Raw genomic sequence first — 14,061 nt, forward strand, 5'->3', positions numbered from 1 at the left:
AAAGGTTCAATCATTTTTAAGTCTGATCTGTAACTGAATAATTATTTATTAAACAATATTTTTAAAATCCCGTTTATCAGGTTCTAGAGTATTGGTTTTTAAACTTTAAAGATGCAACTAGACAGATCTAATTTTTTTCATGGTTTCTTATTTGTTTTTCTTTCACTGCAGAAAATGCTCAAATAAAGGGTCAAAAAAAATTTTTTTTTACCTTTATTTTTGAAGCCTAAATTGTTCTCCAGTTGTTCTTATAACCCAGTCATCATTGCCAGTTCACCATCATCAAATGTATGGAGTTTGAAGCAATAACAATAACAATGATAATAATATTTGTGGTCATTGCACATGTACAGTGAAATTGGATATTATATTATCAGTGCACACATCTGAAAATGACTTACAAAAAAGTCCAAAATTTATATAGATATATAAAGAGCACAAAAATACCTTAAAATTCACCATAAAAACTTTCTAAAAAGGTAAAGTAAACTGTACATCATGCCACTGATACAACATGTTTTACATTCTGTGGGTAAACACTACACAGATGATTCTCTTAGAAAAACATGCACAGTCCTAACAGCATTTAGTTTTTGGAGGAAAATTATTTATTCCTTGTGTTTGTTCTGAAACTTCAGGGCAGCAGTTCAGACAGAAGGGGGGGTCCCAGCTGCATAGGGTAAGAGACAAGGTACACTCTGAACACCAGTATGTCTTTTTGTGTAGGCACAACACAAAAAGGAGACAACCATTCACAATCACATTCAAACTTAATAGCAAATAAACCGATCTGCATTGACTGAATGTCTTTGGACTGTGCAAATTGTCATCTGGGCTATGGACAATAATTAATTATAACTGATACTTTGGTTTAAATTACATAAATTACATACATTTAAATTACAGAAGTAATTTACACTACATTACAAAGAAAATCATGTAAAGTCCCTGAAACACTGGTGGAAATTTGTATGAAGGGGACGATGTCAGAGATGTAGACTGAAGTGTGTCATACTGTGAGCCTAGGACATCTGTAGGTTATCAATCACTGTAACCACTGCAGTACTAACATGAGACACCGCAGAACAGATCAACGACTTACACAAAGATCCAAACTTTATCAAAGTGCAATTTCAATTTGTTCTACTAGTTATTAGACATAAAATATCACTAATAGCCATAGAGCCACTTGTCAATGGCTCTCTCATTGGCTAATGCATCTTTTTGCCAATCCACATGCCACCGGAGGTTACCAATGACTTGACTATAGTTTCTCCCTAAGCTAAGGCGCCATGCACCGAATGCTTTTTTATTGTAGACGTGAACAGCTTCAGACACTTTTGGATAGTCCACGATGCTACGCAACTGCTTCTCCAGATGTGCTTGCACATCTGGGAATTTGTGAACCACATTGTGAAGTTCATCCTTGTCCAGTGTGAGATCTGCAAAAGAAAAGCAGGAGAAAAACAATTAAAGGACACTGTTACACCCCTCTGCAGCCCCTAATTGGCCACACCTAGTCAGGTGTGGATAAAAGCACACCTGAGGCGGACTTTCGAGAAACTCACTAGTTTTTGCCTTGATGGCACCAGCCATTTTACCTGCTATGCCAATTTAAGATAAAACCTCTTCTCACTAACACTCTGGTATTCGTCTCCTTTTTTATGTTGCGGCTTTTGAGCCGGGTCGTAACAGACACATACGAAGACAAGCTGAAGTTAGCGTCAGAAGCTTTAGGCTCACCAAAGAGTTGCGCGGAAACACTCAGGCCATCGGCGTACGTGATGTATTTCCACTGATCACTTCGCAGCATGTAAGTAGAGGCGTTGACGTTACAACCATGATATTCGCTGAATGCCCAGGCTCTCTGCTGTTGGTTAGAAAAAGCAATGGATGTGGACAGCAGAGGAAGGAGGGACTGGCCACTTAGATTCCCTACTGCTGAAATCCCAGCAATCTCTGCAAAATATAAAAATGTGTCACAACGTTCGATTTGAAATAATCAAATCAATATTTACCACCGCTTTCATGCTGTTTTTATAGACAGTAGTCAAACAGCAGTGGCAGCACTGAAAAAAAAGGCAGGAGGCTGAGCTGAGCACAGGTCAACTGGTTTGGAGACAAGATCAGAGAGGCAAGGCTGAGACGGTTTGGACATGTGCAGAGTGGATAAATGGAACAAAAGATCTCAAAGATGGAGAAAAAGAGGAAGACCACAGAGAAGCTTTGCGCATGTAGTGAAGAAGGACATGCAGAGGGCTGGTGTGAAAGAGGAGGATGTTAGGGAGAGGGTGACATGAGGCAGATGATCCACAACATCCTATGTTGTCTGTCTGCCTCCTTACCCAGCACAGTGGGATAGAGATCAACCAAAGATACAAGCTGGTTGACCTGCTGGCCAGAGATGAGCCCAGGCCCCATGATGAGAAGGGGAACGTGGGAGCTTCCTTCAAACATCGACATCTTATAGAACTGCCGGTGCTCCATGGCCAGCTCCCCATGGTCAGCCGTAAATATCACGACTGTGTTGTTAAGCACGCCGGTCTCTCTCAATGCAGAAATCACTTGACCTGGTGAGACAGAGCATGTGGAAGATGGAGTAAGAGCCAATCCATTTTGGGATTTTCTGTGAATTCAATCAAAAACTTTATTCAAACAGCAGAGAAAAGATAGCAGTGCCACAGACAGTGTGTCTGTGAGGTTCATATGCTTTAACTCTCCACTTTTAAATCTTGTAAAAATGATGGTTTGTATCTTTTTTTTTCTACACTGCATTTGTAAGCTCAAAGAAAACACCATTCCAGGCATGTTTGGTTTTTTTCTTTAAGATCTCAAAACCATCGTTTCAGTCCAAAATAGCAGCTGTGAGACCAGAATGTAGCGAATTACTGCTGTCAACTAACCCAGCATGGCATCGGTTTCGGCGCACATGGCGTAATAGAAGGCCCGAATGCTTTTGACTTCATCGTCGGTAAAAACACCGCTGCAGTTTTTGGTGAAGGTGGAGTAGTAGTCAACAGGGTGCATGGCAGCCAAAGGCAACCATTTGGGAACAGAGATGAGGTCAGAATTCACCTGTGCGTAAGAAAAAAAAACAAAAATTCGTTTCACTCAGGGATTTTTTTTTTGACACAAAGTGCAATAAAAAAAAACAGAGACGGAAAAAGCATGCCTTTGTGAGCCAGTATGGTGACGTACGGAAGGTGGATCCCCCTGCAGTCTGCCCCAGGGATTCAGTCTTATACGGGTGAGGTAAATTGAGGCCAAGGTAAAGAGCGAAAGGCTCGGGTGTGGTGGACGCAGCTGTCTGGTGGATCCACTGCGTGGCCTTATCTGTGTTTTCCCAGTCTTTGCTCATGATCTTTACAGTTGACTTGTTCCCAACAAGTTCAGAAACAGGCCGGCCCTCTTGGCGCAGGAGGAACTGGACGTCTCGTGTCCATGCCTCAACTCGATTACTGCAACACATGTACAAAAACAGGAAGTGGAAAAATGTGAAAGGCACTGTTTGGAAACAAATGCAAATGCACGCAGACAGTCTGTTACTGCCACTAGCATTTTTCCTTGTGTGATTGTGTGTGTGTGTGTGTCTGTGCATAATATTAATTTGGGGGGAAAAAATAAGAAGAGGAAAGCGAAAGTGTTTTCCTACTGAGACCATGCTACACGTTAAACCTTACATTTACAACAGTACCTGACAGAGTGAGCCCCAGATGTATAATCCAGCTTGCCTATCATCTTGGTACGATACCCATTCTCCTTCAGCAAATCCATCCACGTGGTTGTGTTTGCATCTAAGCACTTGTAGTTGTTCCACGACTGAGTGAGGTGAACATACTGACCGCTCCACATTGCTGAGAGCAAAGTTTAAGCAGCTGAATTACAACATGCAATTTTAAAAGAAAGTCAAAGTAGATTTTTTTTCTAGAGGGCAAATATGTCGCTTACCTGCTCTGGAAGGGCAGCAGATGGGCGAGTTGGTGTAAGCATTAAGAAAGGTGGAGCCGAGCTGCCTGAGATAGTTTGTATATGGCAATTGTACAAGTTTGCTGCCAGGGTCAAAGGACAATCGACCATCCTCAAGAGACACAAAAAGTCATATGGGGATCAAGATACACAGATGCAAGTTGTACATGAAGATAACAAGGAAATATTCAACCACAAAATATAAAGCATCTCTGCAATGCTGTTGAATTTTGATGGACAATACAGCTTTCTCATTCTGTTTTAACCTATTAAGAGTAACTATCTAGTAATAAAGCACTGAAATTTAAGTCATACTTACAAATGCATCACTCATCACCATCACAATGTTGGGTTTGGATGCTTTCTGGCAAATACTTTGACCACATTGCTGAGAAAGGAAAATGAAACCCAGCACTATTATGTTCATGACAGCTTCGTGTCCTCCTGAAGTTATAGACGTGAAAGAAAAGACCCGTCGGAAAAGCATTCGACTTTTATTAGTGGGCATCACAAAGTTCCTGCTCGCCTACAAGCGCCTCAGCCTGATATGTTGTACACATCCCGGTTACGCTTTCAAAATAAGAGGTTTCATTTTTGTTGACGTTCTAACATGCATTAAAAACTGACTATTTATGCAAATATCACCGTTTAAGCGGAAAAATTTTTAAAAACAAATATTTAACATAAATCACACCTACTGTCAGTAATTCTAACACCAGCAGGAGATGAGAAGAACTTAGCAGCAAGAACACAAATAATATCAAAACCAATCTTACCTTAGCCTGTCATTACAAAATGCCAACTGTAGAGGGCAGCATTTATCTAAGCATAAAAAGAGCAAATTCGCACCACTCCAAACCCCTAATTAGATAAGGAAAAGATGTGTGGATGGAACTCTTAATCAAATACAATCTGTGTTTAATTAATTAGCGCCAATCTTTACTGTAGATCTAATTACGGAACATGGACACAGAGACATATCGCAATTTCTGTGTAACTAACTATAACTGTAAAGGCTCTCGGAAAGATGGCTCTAGGTAGCATAACATTACAAAATGTTATCTTATGCCCTGTAATTATCACTGAATTGAAATCAGAAGTGATGTCATTGGCCCTAACTAGCTGTTGGTTGAACCAACAGTAAGTTGCAGTGACGTTCAACAGGTGATACTGCCGCCCACGCTGGGAACAACGACCGCCGCGAGGTGGCGTCTTGATCCTCAGAGTTGTTTATCTTTAAACTAGGACTTCAGCACAAGGATGATGTCTGCCGTGCCGTGGATTCATTTAATCTTTCCACAAAATAATAAGTTTGATTTACATGCGAATATATAAGAAGCTGGCTGATACATTCACCTTAGATCCCCAGGCTAAACACTATGAAACAATTCATACTATTGACAGTGCTGCAGGCATCATCCAACAAAATCGAGCTCTTCTTATTTTTGGTGATTGTGCACAGATGCAGACGCTGCAGTAAATCTGATAAAGTGAAACTATTTGTGTGGATTACATCGCAGATGTAATGTGTGTGTGCACAGAGACCAAATGCCGATGCAGGGCTGGGGTTGTAGAGCTGTAGACCTATAAGAAGATTCATAGCTGATGTATGAGCCATGAATCGTTGCTGCATCACATACCATAAAGCCAGGGCATCTGTAATTTCATTAAAATCGAGGGCCGAGAGGGTTCCATTTCTTCTCTCATTCTTTGAATCAAAAGTCTAGAAATAAGTCTGGGTGATACTTTGTTAGATCTGTTCGTATATTTTCAATAAATCGAATCAGATTTAAAGCCTCTCCTCTCGAACGATATTTTTTGGCGAACATTTCTTTGTGTAGTCTTTCAGCTGTTTGACTTTACTTATCATCTGGTTGTGTGCCACACTTGTTCCAGAAGGCGGAAGGAGGGGGCAGTGAAGCCCCGCGCATGCGCCCAGAGGTTGTTTTTCCCCACACTGGCAGTCGTTTAAAGTGCGCTGAGCTACCGGGGTTTCCTTGTCTGACTGGGACTAGCGAGCAGATAGGCAGATGATAACAGCATCAGTTGCTGTTACTAGATCTCAATGAACTGCCCTCGAAGAAGCCACTGATCGTGCCTGCTGCTTTTTGCAGAGGTGGTAAACTGATCAGTGTCCGGAAAAACGGCTCTATGAGATATTTCTTCATTGAGTCTTTTCTTTTTTTTAGTATTTCAAGGTCTGTGTAGCCTCTTTCCACCATGGTGCTAGGAAAGGTAAAGAGCTTCACAGTAAGCTATGACTGTCTCAATGACAGCAATGTCCCCGTTTTCTCGAGCGGGGACTGCGTCTCAGGGAGGGTGATCATCGAAGTCACCGGAGAAATCCGCGTGAAATCTCTCAAAATCCACGCGAAAGGATTTGCAAAAGTTCGTTGGACTGAATCGAGAAATGCTGGATCCAACACTGCCTACACGCAAAACTACACAGAAGAAGTGGAATATCTGAACCACAAAGACATCCTAATCGGACACGAGAGAGGTGAGGACTTGTTTTTTGATTTTATTTTCCTGCAGAAGTTCTTGCTTCTCACTTGACCTGATGGGTGAGATGCTCTTAGTGGCCTCGGGCTCAATGAAAGGTGTAGCTGAAGGATAACAAGAGTGATAGACACGATTAAAAAGTTGACCAACTTTCATAATGCTGCATTTTCTGACGGCGCTTTTATGTATGATGTTTTTACGCTCGTAACATACAGCTCCGTGGTTGCTTGTTTGTGTCAAGGTGTCAGAATGAATGACAGCAGCTCTGCTCGATGTATTTAACGTCCAGCGTAAGATTGGTTTTGTTTTTGCTTCTCTTTATTAGGCCCAGAGAAATAAAGCAGTGTTTAGAGTCTCTGTAAGTGTATTTCATTGCAGAACCACATCTTAAAGAGTGTTTCTTTGTAGCTTTTCTTAAGTTTCCCCCTATTGTTCAAAGCGGTTCAATCCTGTTCAGAAAACTGGACCGGGAGAGGCGGGGTAAAGACGCAAGCCCCTACCTCCGGCTGCCTGCCATTGGCTGCGATGTTCATCTGTGGCTGATGACATCATTACCCTGCAGACAGAAAATTCTGCAACTTTTCGGTGAAGGGGAAAAAAAGCTGTAAAATGTAGCTACCAGATGAAAGTACGTGCGGTTTGAAACGTATAAGGAGCTGCAGTGCTTGATACTTTGTTCCTATACTTATCCCTATGGTTAAACCCTTGGTAAACGTGTATTCTGCTAGGCGAAATGTTGTCTTGTTATAGGTGTGTTTAGCAGTCTAACTGTGCTTAACCAACGGTCATTTCTGTACTTTTATTTAGTGCACTTTTTAGTGCAAAAAAGGGGGAGGAAACCCAGACAGTTAAGGAAGGTAACATTTATACCGTTACGATAATAATAATAATGAAAACTATATACTAGCTCAGCCCTTAAGCAAACATGATAACTCATAAAATGATAGCGATAAAAAAAATAATTTTAATAAAATCGAAAGATTGTCGTTTAAAGTGGAGAAATTGCTGCAGTTTTTGTTCGGAGTATGCTCTTTGATACGTTGTTGCTGTGTAGTAGGTAGGTCGGTACTGCGGTGTCGCACAGTGAATGCGTAATGAAGGCTGGGTGGCTGTGGGAAGCTGCTCGCTCCGGTTTAGGCCGGTCTCCTCCTGCTGGAGTCTGCCGTTTGAGTGACAGCTCTGCACTTGTTTACCACACGGCTGCTGCTGCTGCTTGGAGGGAGGGAGGGAGTGCTGAGCTGGCAGAAGCGCACCCTAGCTCTTTACACAAATCACTCTTTGTGTTTTAACTGAAAAAAATATATATTCATGTATTTTTAAAAAAGAAAAAAAAGAAAAGAAAATGCAGTTCGAATTGTACAACCCTGTCCAAAACTACATTTCATTCTTCTGCTAGGCAGTGAAATTCTAAGTTTCCTGTACTTGTGCCCGATTTTTTTTTAAATGTAGTATTTATTTATTTTTAAAGCGCAGATTTAAGATTTTTGTCGAACCTCCACACAGCCCATAATAGCCTCAATGTATTAGCATCATACATTGGATCTCTTTGATTCACTTCATTGTTCTTGGGAATAACACTAGAAGAAAGAAGGAAGGGAAAAGGGCTCAGTTTCTGACACCATCAAACAATCAACTTCTTTTACTTTCCTCTAAATATTGGTGTACTGTTTATCTCTCAATACATTAACATAAGTTTTAAATCGGCCAGATATTATAGTAAATTCCTTTTTATTCTCTTTTTTCTCCCCCACCCTGTGTTTTTTTTTTTTGTTTTGTTTTTTTTTCTGGTATGACTTTCAGATGCCTTCGTAGAGCATTTTACGCAGGTATGGTATATATGTGTTTGGACTATTGTCCTCCTTGTTTTTCAGACGATGATAACTCGGAGGAAGGACTCACCACTATCCATTCAGGAAGACATGAGTATGCATTCAGCCTTGAGCTTCCACAGACGTAAGTGTTTCATAAATATTAGGAGACTTGCAGTTATTTTATTTTGGGGGGTTTTTTTTGGCTGTACTGTGATTATAACATTATTTCTCCCTTCTCTCCTGCTCTGCTCTTTTCCTGCAGACCTCTGGCTACCTCTTTCGAAGGGAAACATGGCAGCGTGCGCTATTGGGTAAAGGCAGAACTCCACAGGCCATGGCTCCTACCCATGAAGACCAAGAAAGAATTTACAGTCTTTGAGCACATTGACATCAACACTCCATTATTGCTGGTAAGCTTACGACTCAATTCACTTGACCAGTGAATGAGCCTGTTAGCTGGTGATGGCACTGAATGAAGGAAATAAAAACGTAGTATGAGTCACTTAGGGCATAATTTTCCTAATTATGGGGAATTTCAGCAGGTTACACTGTAGACACCCTGAATCATGGAAAAATAAATACAGAACAAGTGTTGAAAACATTTGGCTGCTATTTATTGTTATAACTATGGAGTAGCTGGTGTTTGATTATCAATCTAGCTTTTATTGTGGCAAAAAATAATGTCTTTATTTTTCCCCACCTTCCCCAGTCACCACAGGCCGGCACAAAAGATAAGACACTTTGCTGTTGGTTCTGCACCTCAGGTCCTATTTCCCTAAGTGCCAAAATTGAGAGGAAAGGATACACCCCAGGTAAGAATAAGTGAATAATTAATGACTTTCTTAGCTATCTCGTAACCAGATAAGTAAGTGGAAGTCCCTGCAGCTTCTGCATTGATTATCAAAAACACACCTGATAAATAAATGTAGATAAACTTCAGCTAACTTGCTTCCTGTCCTTTTAACTCTGTAGGGGAGTCAATCCAGATTTTTGCTGAGATCGAGAACTGCTCATCACGCATGGTCGTGCCAAAGGCGGCCATCTACCAGACTCAGACCTTCTACGCCAAAGGGAAGATGAAGGATGTCAAGCAGCTGGTGGCTAACCTGCGGGGAGAATCTCTGTCCTCGGGCAAAACGGAGACGTGGAACGGAAAGATGCTGAAGATCCCGCCAGTCTCCCCCTCCATCCTGGACTGCAGCATTATCAGAGTGGAGTACTCTCTCATGGTGAGCACAATAATGAGGCGTTTAGATCACTTTCACATAATCTTTCAGTGTATATCCAGATATTGTAGATTTGGAAACACAAGTCTTGCTACTTCCAGTACACTCCCCTGACCTTACCACCACCACATTATTACTTGTTTTAAGTGCCATTCTGTTGTAGAAGTTATATTTCCTACTAAGTCAATATCTCTTCTGGTAAAGCACCTGGCTGACTCAGCTCACATTGCCAAAACTAGGCCTTGGATTGCACCAGTTGTTATCTCCACATGCAGCTAAGAGCATTAGCCCAGAATATCTGTGGCAGCACCTGCCATCAGGGTGCTTATACCTGCTTTACACCATGAACAGAAATGCTAGGTTGCTTATACCTTTTGTAAGCAACTGATCTCATGACAGTGACCTACATATTGTCAAACTAATGCCTAACCCAGTCCTGGTTCGAGTACTTCTGAGAAGATATAGGAGCCATTTCATTTTATGCTGACTGCTCAGCTCCAGAGCCTTTTATTAGACTGATCATAGCCCTTTTACATTTTTTATAACCCTGTATGACATGTTGTTTTATTTTTTGCATATGCTAAACGGTTGTGGTGTTCTTATGTCTGTGCTCAGGTGTATGTAGACATACCTGGAGCGATCAACCTGTCCCTGAACCTGCCTCTTGTCATCGGAACCATCCCTCTTCACCCATTTGGTTCCCGCACCTCCAGCGTCAGCAGCCAGTGCAGCATGAGCTGGCTGGGCATGGGTCTGCCTGAAAGGCCGGAAGGTACGTTTGATCTCATTGTCATGAAGCATCTTTTTCTATTTTAATCAAGGGATCGTAATCGCAAGAATGCTGAAGTGTTGTTTCGTCTTCATTTGCAGCTCCTCCAAGCTACGCTGAAATTGTGACGGAAGAGCAGAGACAGAGCTGTCTGGATGTCCCAGCAGCCCGCGAGGAGCTGGACGGACCTCTCTTTGCCTATATTCACGAATTCCGCTTCCAGCCCCCTCCCCTGTACTCTGAGGTAAGCACCAAATGGCAAATGACCTTCCTTTAGAGTCTCAAAAACAGTTTGTTTCCTTGAATAAACACCTTTTTTCCCCCATTCTAGATTGATCCTAACCCAGATCATGCCAGCCGTACAGAGGAGCGCAGACTTGATGCTTGCCCATCACGCTGAGGATATCCCAGCAATTCCCCTGAGATGTTTGGGGAAACTCAAAGAAGCCTAGCTGTAAGGCTCAGCTTTGATTATTTTCTCAGCTGACAGCATTTACAAAATGCTGTTGACAATAAGAGGAAAAACAAGAATATCCAACCAAAAAAACCCAAACAAAAACGAGTGAGTCAGGTTGGACGAATCTGTTCCTGCCTTCCCTCAGCAAGAGAAATGGGAGTCACCAGTTCCGGGTGTCTTTCCTTTCCTGTGTCAGCTTGCTGAGGGTGACATATGTACAGATGAACATGTATCCATTCTGTATGCGAAGAGGGCGGGGTAAAAAAAAAAAAAGACCCTCTAGTAGCGCGAGCCCTGGTGATGGTATTGACAACGACAATGACGATGACGAGGAAGAACCGCCACGGCTCAGCCTGCCAAGCTCCTCTTCACCCCTGACTCTTCTGTACCTGTGGCACATAAGGACTTAGCTCCTCTCACAAAGGACAGAACTTGTCATGTCCGTTCATCAGCAGAACTCACCTTAAGGAAATGGGATGAAGAGAAAAAGGTGTCACCACCATAGTCCTGAAAGTAAGCTTTCAGCAGCAGCATCAGTCATCAAAAAAAAGCAAATACTAGGTCCTTCTGCCTCATTTATGGATTTGTTTTGCACATCTTGTTCTTTACTTGAGTTGTGTGGCTCTGTTTAATGAGAGTTTAAAAAATAATCACTAATAGTTTAGTTTCAGCCTTGCAACGCACCAGACTATGAGACTATGAGACTGAAATCTGCATCACTCTGAGTATCGCTGAGAGTAGGATTTGTTTAAAAAAAGCAAAAGCAAAACGAAGACTGAAAAGTACAAGAACAATGCACTGAAATTGTTTAAGTTGTTTAAGAATTTTCATTTTCTTGTGACTAACAACAACCAGACAGTACTTGTACAACAGACTTAATCTTTATGTGGAAGCTTTCTTCTTTTCGCTCTTTTTTTTTTAAACTACATTGCCTCCTAAGCTTGAATCTGTGGTTTCCCTCCTTGTTATTCTGTTCTCGTATTCGCTCCAGTCACAGAAAAGCTTGCAACAATTTTAGCTTCGTGGTGGCTCTGGATTTGGACTAGCAGGGTTGCAGACTTTTGCCACTCAATTTGAAGCTGACGGGAAAAGCGCTTGCTTGCGTGGGTGTGTGTATAATTTGTGTGTGTGTGTGAGACATAAAGTGGTGCCCTATTGAGGGACTCACCCTAATTGTTTGCAGCCCCTCTACTCCTAATCTCAGGGCAAGCCAGGCTTGCATAACTGCCCGACTAGCACTGTCTCAGGTGGTCTTCTCACTTGTTAAAAGGAGGAAAAAGAGAGAGAGAAGATAAAGTTTTGAGGTTTTTGTTTTAATTGCACTGCTTAGAAAAAAAAATGAAGTTTTTGTTCACTACCAAAACGAGAGGCAGACGTGCAGAGGAGCGAGGCAGCTTTTTCTTTTTGAGACGAATCACATTCCCTTTATGTCCTGCTGCACTTTCCCACTTCATCCATTACAGACTTTACCAGACCAGTGAAGCCAGGATGCTAATTCCAAAAAAAGAAGAAAAGATGGAAAAATATTTTTGAAATAAGAAAGTAAATTCAGCACAAATGAAATGCTGGGAATGTTGCTAAACTTCTGTTCATGCTGGTCAGAGCAAGTAGTAGTAGTCGTAGCAGTAGTCGTAGTAAATTGAAATGAGTAATACATTGGTTTCCTAACTCATTCATGATAAAAGACCAGCTGTAACAGAGGTTCAGCATATTCAGGAAAAGATGACAAGCAGCACTTTAAAAAAGAAAGGAAAAAAAACACAAAATAAGAAAAAAAAAGTAGCATTCGGTGGTGAAGGTCTGGATTTAATAACTACTTGGTATTAACCATGTGTTAGAGGATTTTTAAGTAAAGTGGTGTTGTGTAGGACGCAAATGCATTATTCAGTCTTTTTAAGATTAGTAACTCTTTTTTTTTTTTTTTCTCCCTAAGTTTACATTTCAAAACATAGCTAAGGCAACTTTGTGTGTGTGCTCGGTGTGTGCATGCTCTTATCAAGATCCTGCTGGCAACTAACCGTACAGCTTCTGACAGTGCTCAGCGAACTGCAGATTATTAAAGTGATCTTATCTTAGTGGCCTTGACACAGAAAGGACTTGATCATGATGCTTCATTTTTCAATGTCTCTGCAACTCTTGTTCTCGTTTCTCTTTGTTTAACACTTGTATGTTTTCAGACCTTTCCGTGTTTTTTTTTGTTTTGTTTTTTTGGGGGGGGGTTGTTTTTTTGTTTTTTAAATGGACAAAAAGGGAAGACAGAAAAAAGACATTTAAAGCAAGGGTTGTTTTAAACAAAGAAACAAAAAAAGACATCTTGGACAGGCCTCGATTGTGTCATTTTTTCTTTTTTTTTTTCTGAAGCTGATGAGGGTTGACTATTATCTTTTTCCATGTATTTCTGGGCATTGATAGGTTGGTTTTTATAATTTTAACAAACAACCTTTTGGGTTGGTCTCCCTGACCTGTCTGATCCCCTTCAGGCCAGGGAGTGGCAGCTGTTGATCAGCACCCTTCTCCCTTCAAGAAACATTTATGTAACCTGGGACAAAACACTTTCTTTTTGTGGTAACTAATGTACTTGTTTTGCGATTCTTTGTTGGGGCTTTTATCTTAGGGAAACTGAATCAAGCTACGCGGTAATGAATAAGCTTACATATTTGTTTCAGGTGGGTCAATTCCATAGTCCATTTGCTTGGGCCTCAGAGTAGTCCAGTGTCAAAACTAAGCTAAATTCCTGACCTGAAGAAGGCAGGAACTGAAATGTTCAGAGAGATGGGATGTAGGAGATGGGATCTGAAACATTTTGGAAACAAAGTGCAATATTACTCAAAGAATTTTCTTCATTTTCATTTTTTTTCCATCACGATGATGTATTGATATTCTATGAATATACTATGTTCTGAATGCTTTAACCTTTCGTCTAGTTCTTCCTCTTGATTTGAATAAACATTTGTTCTAAATTACACAACTGTGGTTCCTGTGTGTGTTTTCCCTCCAAAGCTGTACACGCAATAGTGTAGGCCAGTAGTTGCACACTTGTTCACCTTTCCTGCGTTTCACTGACTGCCATCATATACAACTGATCACAACAAAGCATCCTCTAAATACAAAAGCAAATGTTGTTTAAATGACTAATCATTATCCAGTGCTTTACTTAAAAAAAAAAATCTATACAAATGGGTCACAAGAGACTTACAAGCACACAGGCAGCCAATCATCTCTTGAAAAGTAGTACAACACTGCCCCTAGAGGTGGTTTGAAGGTAGCACTGATCCTTGCTGGCAAAAGATACAAGGTACTGAGAAGGACACTGAATGGGTCTTAGTTGGA

The 14,061-nt window shown here is 41.2% G+C and overlaps 2 protein-coding genes across 3 annotated transcripts; one reads left to right on the forward strand and one right to left on the reverse strand.

Moving 5' to 3' along the window:
* Nucleotides 1-198: 198 nt before the first annotated feature.
* Nucleotides 199-5,338, reverse strand: arsk (arylsulfatase family, member K). The gene is made up of 8 exons (XM_082554649.1): nucleotides 4,286-5,338; nucleotides 3,949-4,078; nucleotides 3,695-3,854; nucleotides 3,173-3,458; nucleotides 2,904-3,075; nucleotides 2,346-2,570; nucleotides 1,744-1,959; nucleotides 199-1,442 (listed from the first exon to the last, which is right to left on the reverse strand). Exons 1-8 carry the CDS (start codon nucleotides 4,472-4,474, stop codon nucleotides 1,171-1,173), a joined length of 1,650 nt encoding a protein of 549 aa, XP_082410775.1. The 5' UTR covers nucleotides 4,475-5,338; the 3' UTR covers nucleotides 199-1,170.
* Nucleotides 5,339-5,918: 580 nt separating this feature from the next.
* On the forward strand, nucleotides 5,919-13,699 carry arrdc3a (arrestin domain containing 3a). 2 transcript variants are annotated; one of them, XM_082554650.1, is made up of 8 exons: nucleotides 5,919-6,466; nucleotides 8,340-8,421; nucleotides 8,542-8,689; nucleotides 8,989-9,091; nucleotides 9,252-9,508; nucleotides 10,121-10,277; nucleotides 10,376-10,518; nucleotides 10,606-13,699. In XM_082554650.1, exons 1-8 carry the CDS (start codon nucleotides 6,187-6,189, stop codon nucleotides 10,672-10,674), a joined length of 1,239 nt encoding a protein of 412 aa, XP_082410776.1. In that variant the 5' UTR covers nucleotides 5,919-6,186; the 3' UTR covers nucleotides 10,675-13,699. The 2 variants fall into 2 exon arrangements, with proteins under 2 accessions (XP_082410776.1, XP_082410777.1); XM_082554651.1 differs by having other exon boundaries at nucleotides 6,351-6,466; nucleotides 8,269-8,421.
* Nucleotides 13,700-14,061: the final 362 nt, after the last annotated feature.

Source organism: Aulonocara stuartgranti (assembly GCF_965226115.1).
Source record: "Aulonocara stuartgranti genome assembly, chromosome: 12".
NCBI classification, from domain to species: domain Eukaryota; kingdom Metazoa; phylum Chordata; class Actinopteri; order Cichliformes; family Cichlidae; genus Aulonocara; species Aulonocara stuartgranti.

What these genes read in the sequence shown, in the direction of transcription:
- arsk (XM_082554649.1), bottom strand. Translation starts at nt 4,474, where the DNA reads ATGCCCACTAATAAAAGTCGAATGCTTTTCCGACGGGTCTTTTCTTTC. An exon ending in TCTGGGGCTCACTCTGTCAG is followed by an intron (nt 3,459 to 3,694) that starts GTACTGTTGTAA and finishes CATGTGTTGCAG; the next exon opens with TAATCGAGTTGAGGCATGGA. An exon ending in TGTTTCCGCGCAACTCTTTG is followed by an intron (nt 1,443 to 1,743) that starts GTGAGCCTAAAG and finishes TTTCTTTTGCAG; the next exon opens with ATCTCACACTGGACAAGGAT.
- arrdc3a (XM_082554650.1), top strand. Translation starts at nt 6,187, where the DNA reads ATGGTGCTAGGAAAGGTAAAGAGCTTCACAGTAAGCTATGACTGTCTC. An exon ending in AGCCTTGAGCTTCCACAGAC is followed by an intron (nt 8,422 to 8,541) that starts GTAAGTGTTTCA and finishes CTTTTCCTGCAG; the next exon opens with ACCTCTGGCTACCTCTTTCG. An exon ending in GAGGAAAGGATACACCCCAG is followed by an intron (nt 9,092 to 9,251) that starts GTAAGAATAAGT and finishes TTAACTCTGTAG; the next exon opens with GGGAGTCAATCCAGATTTTT.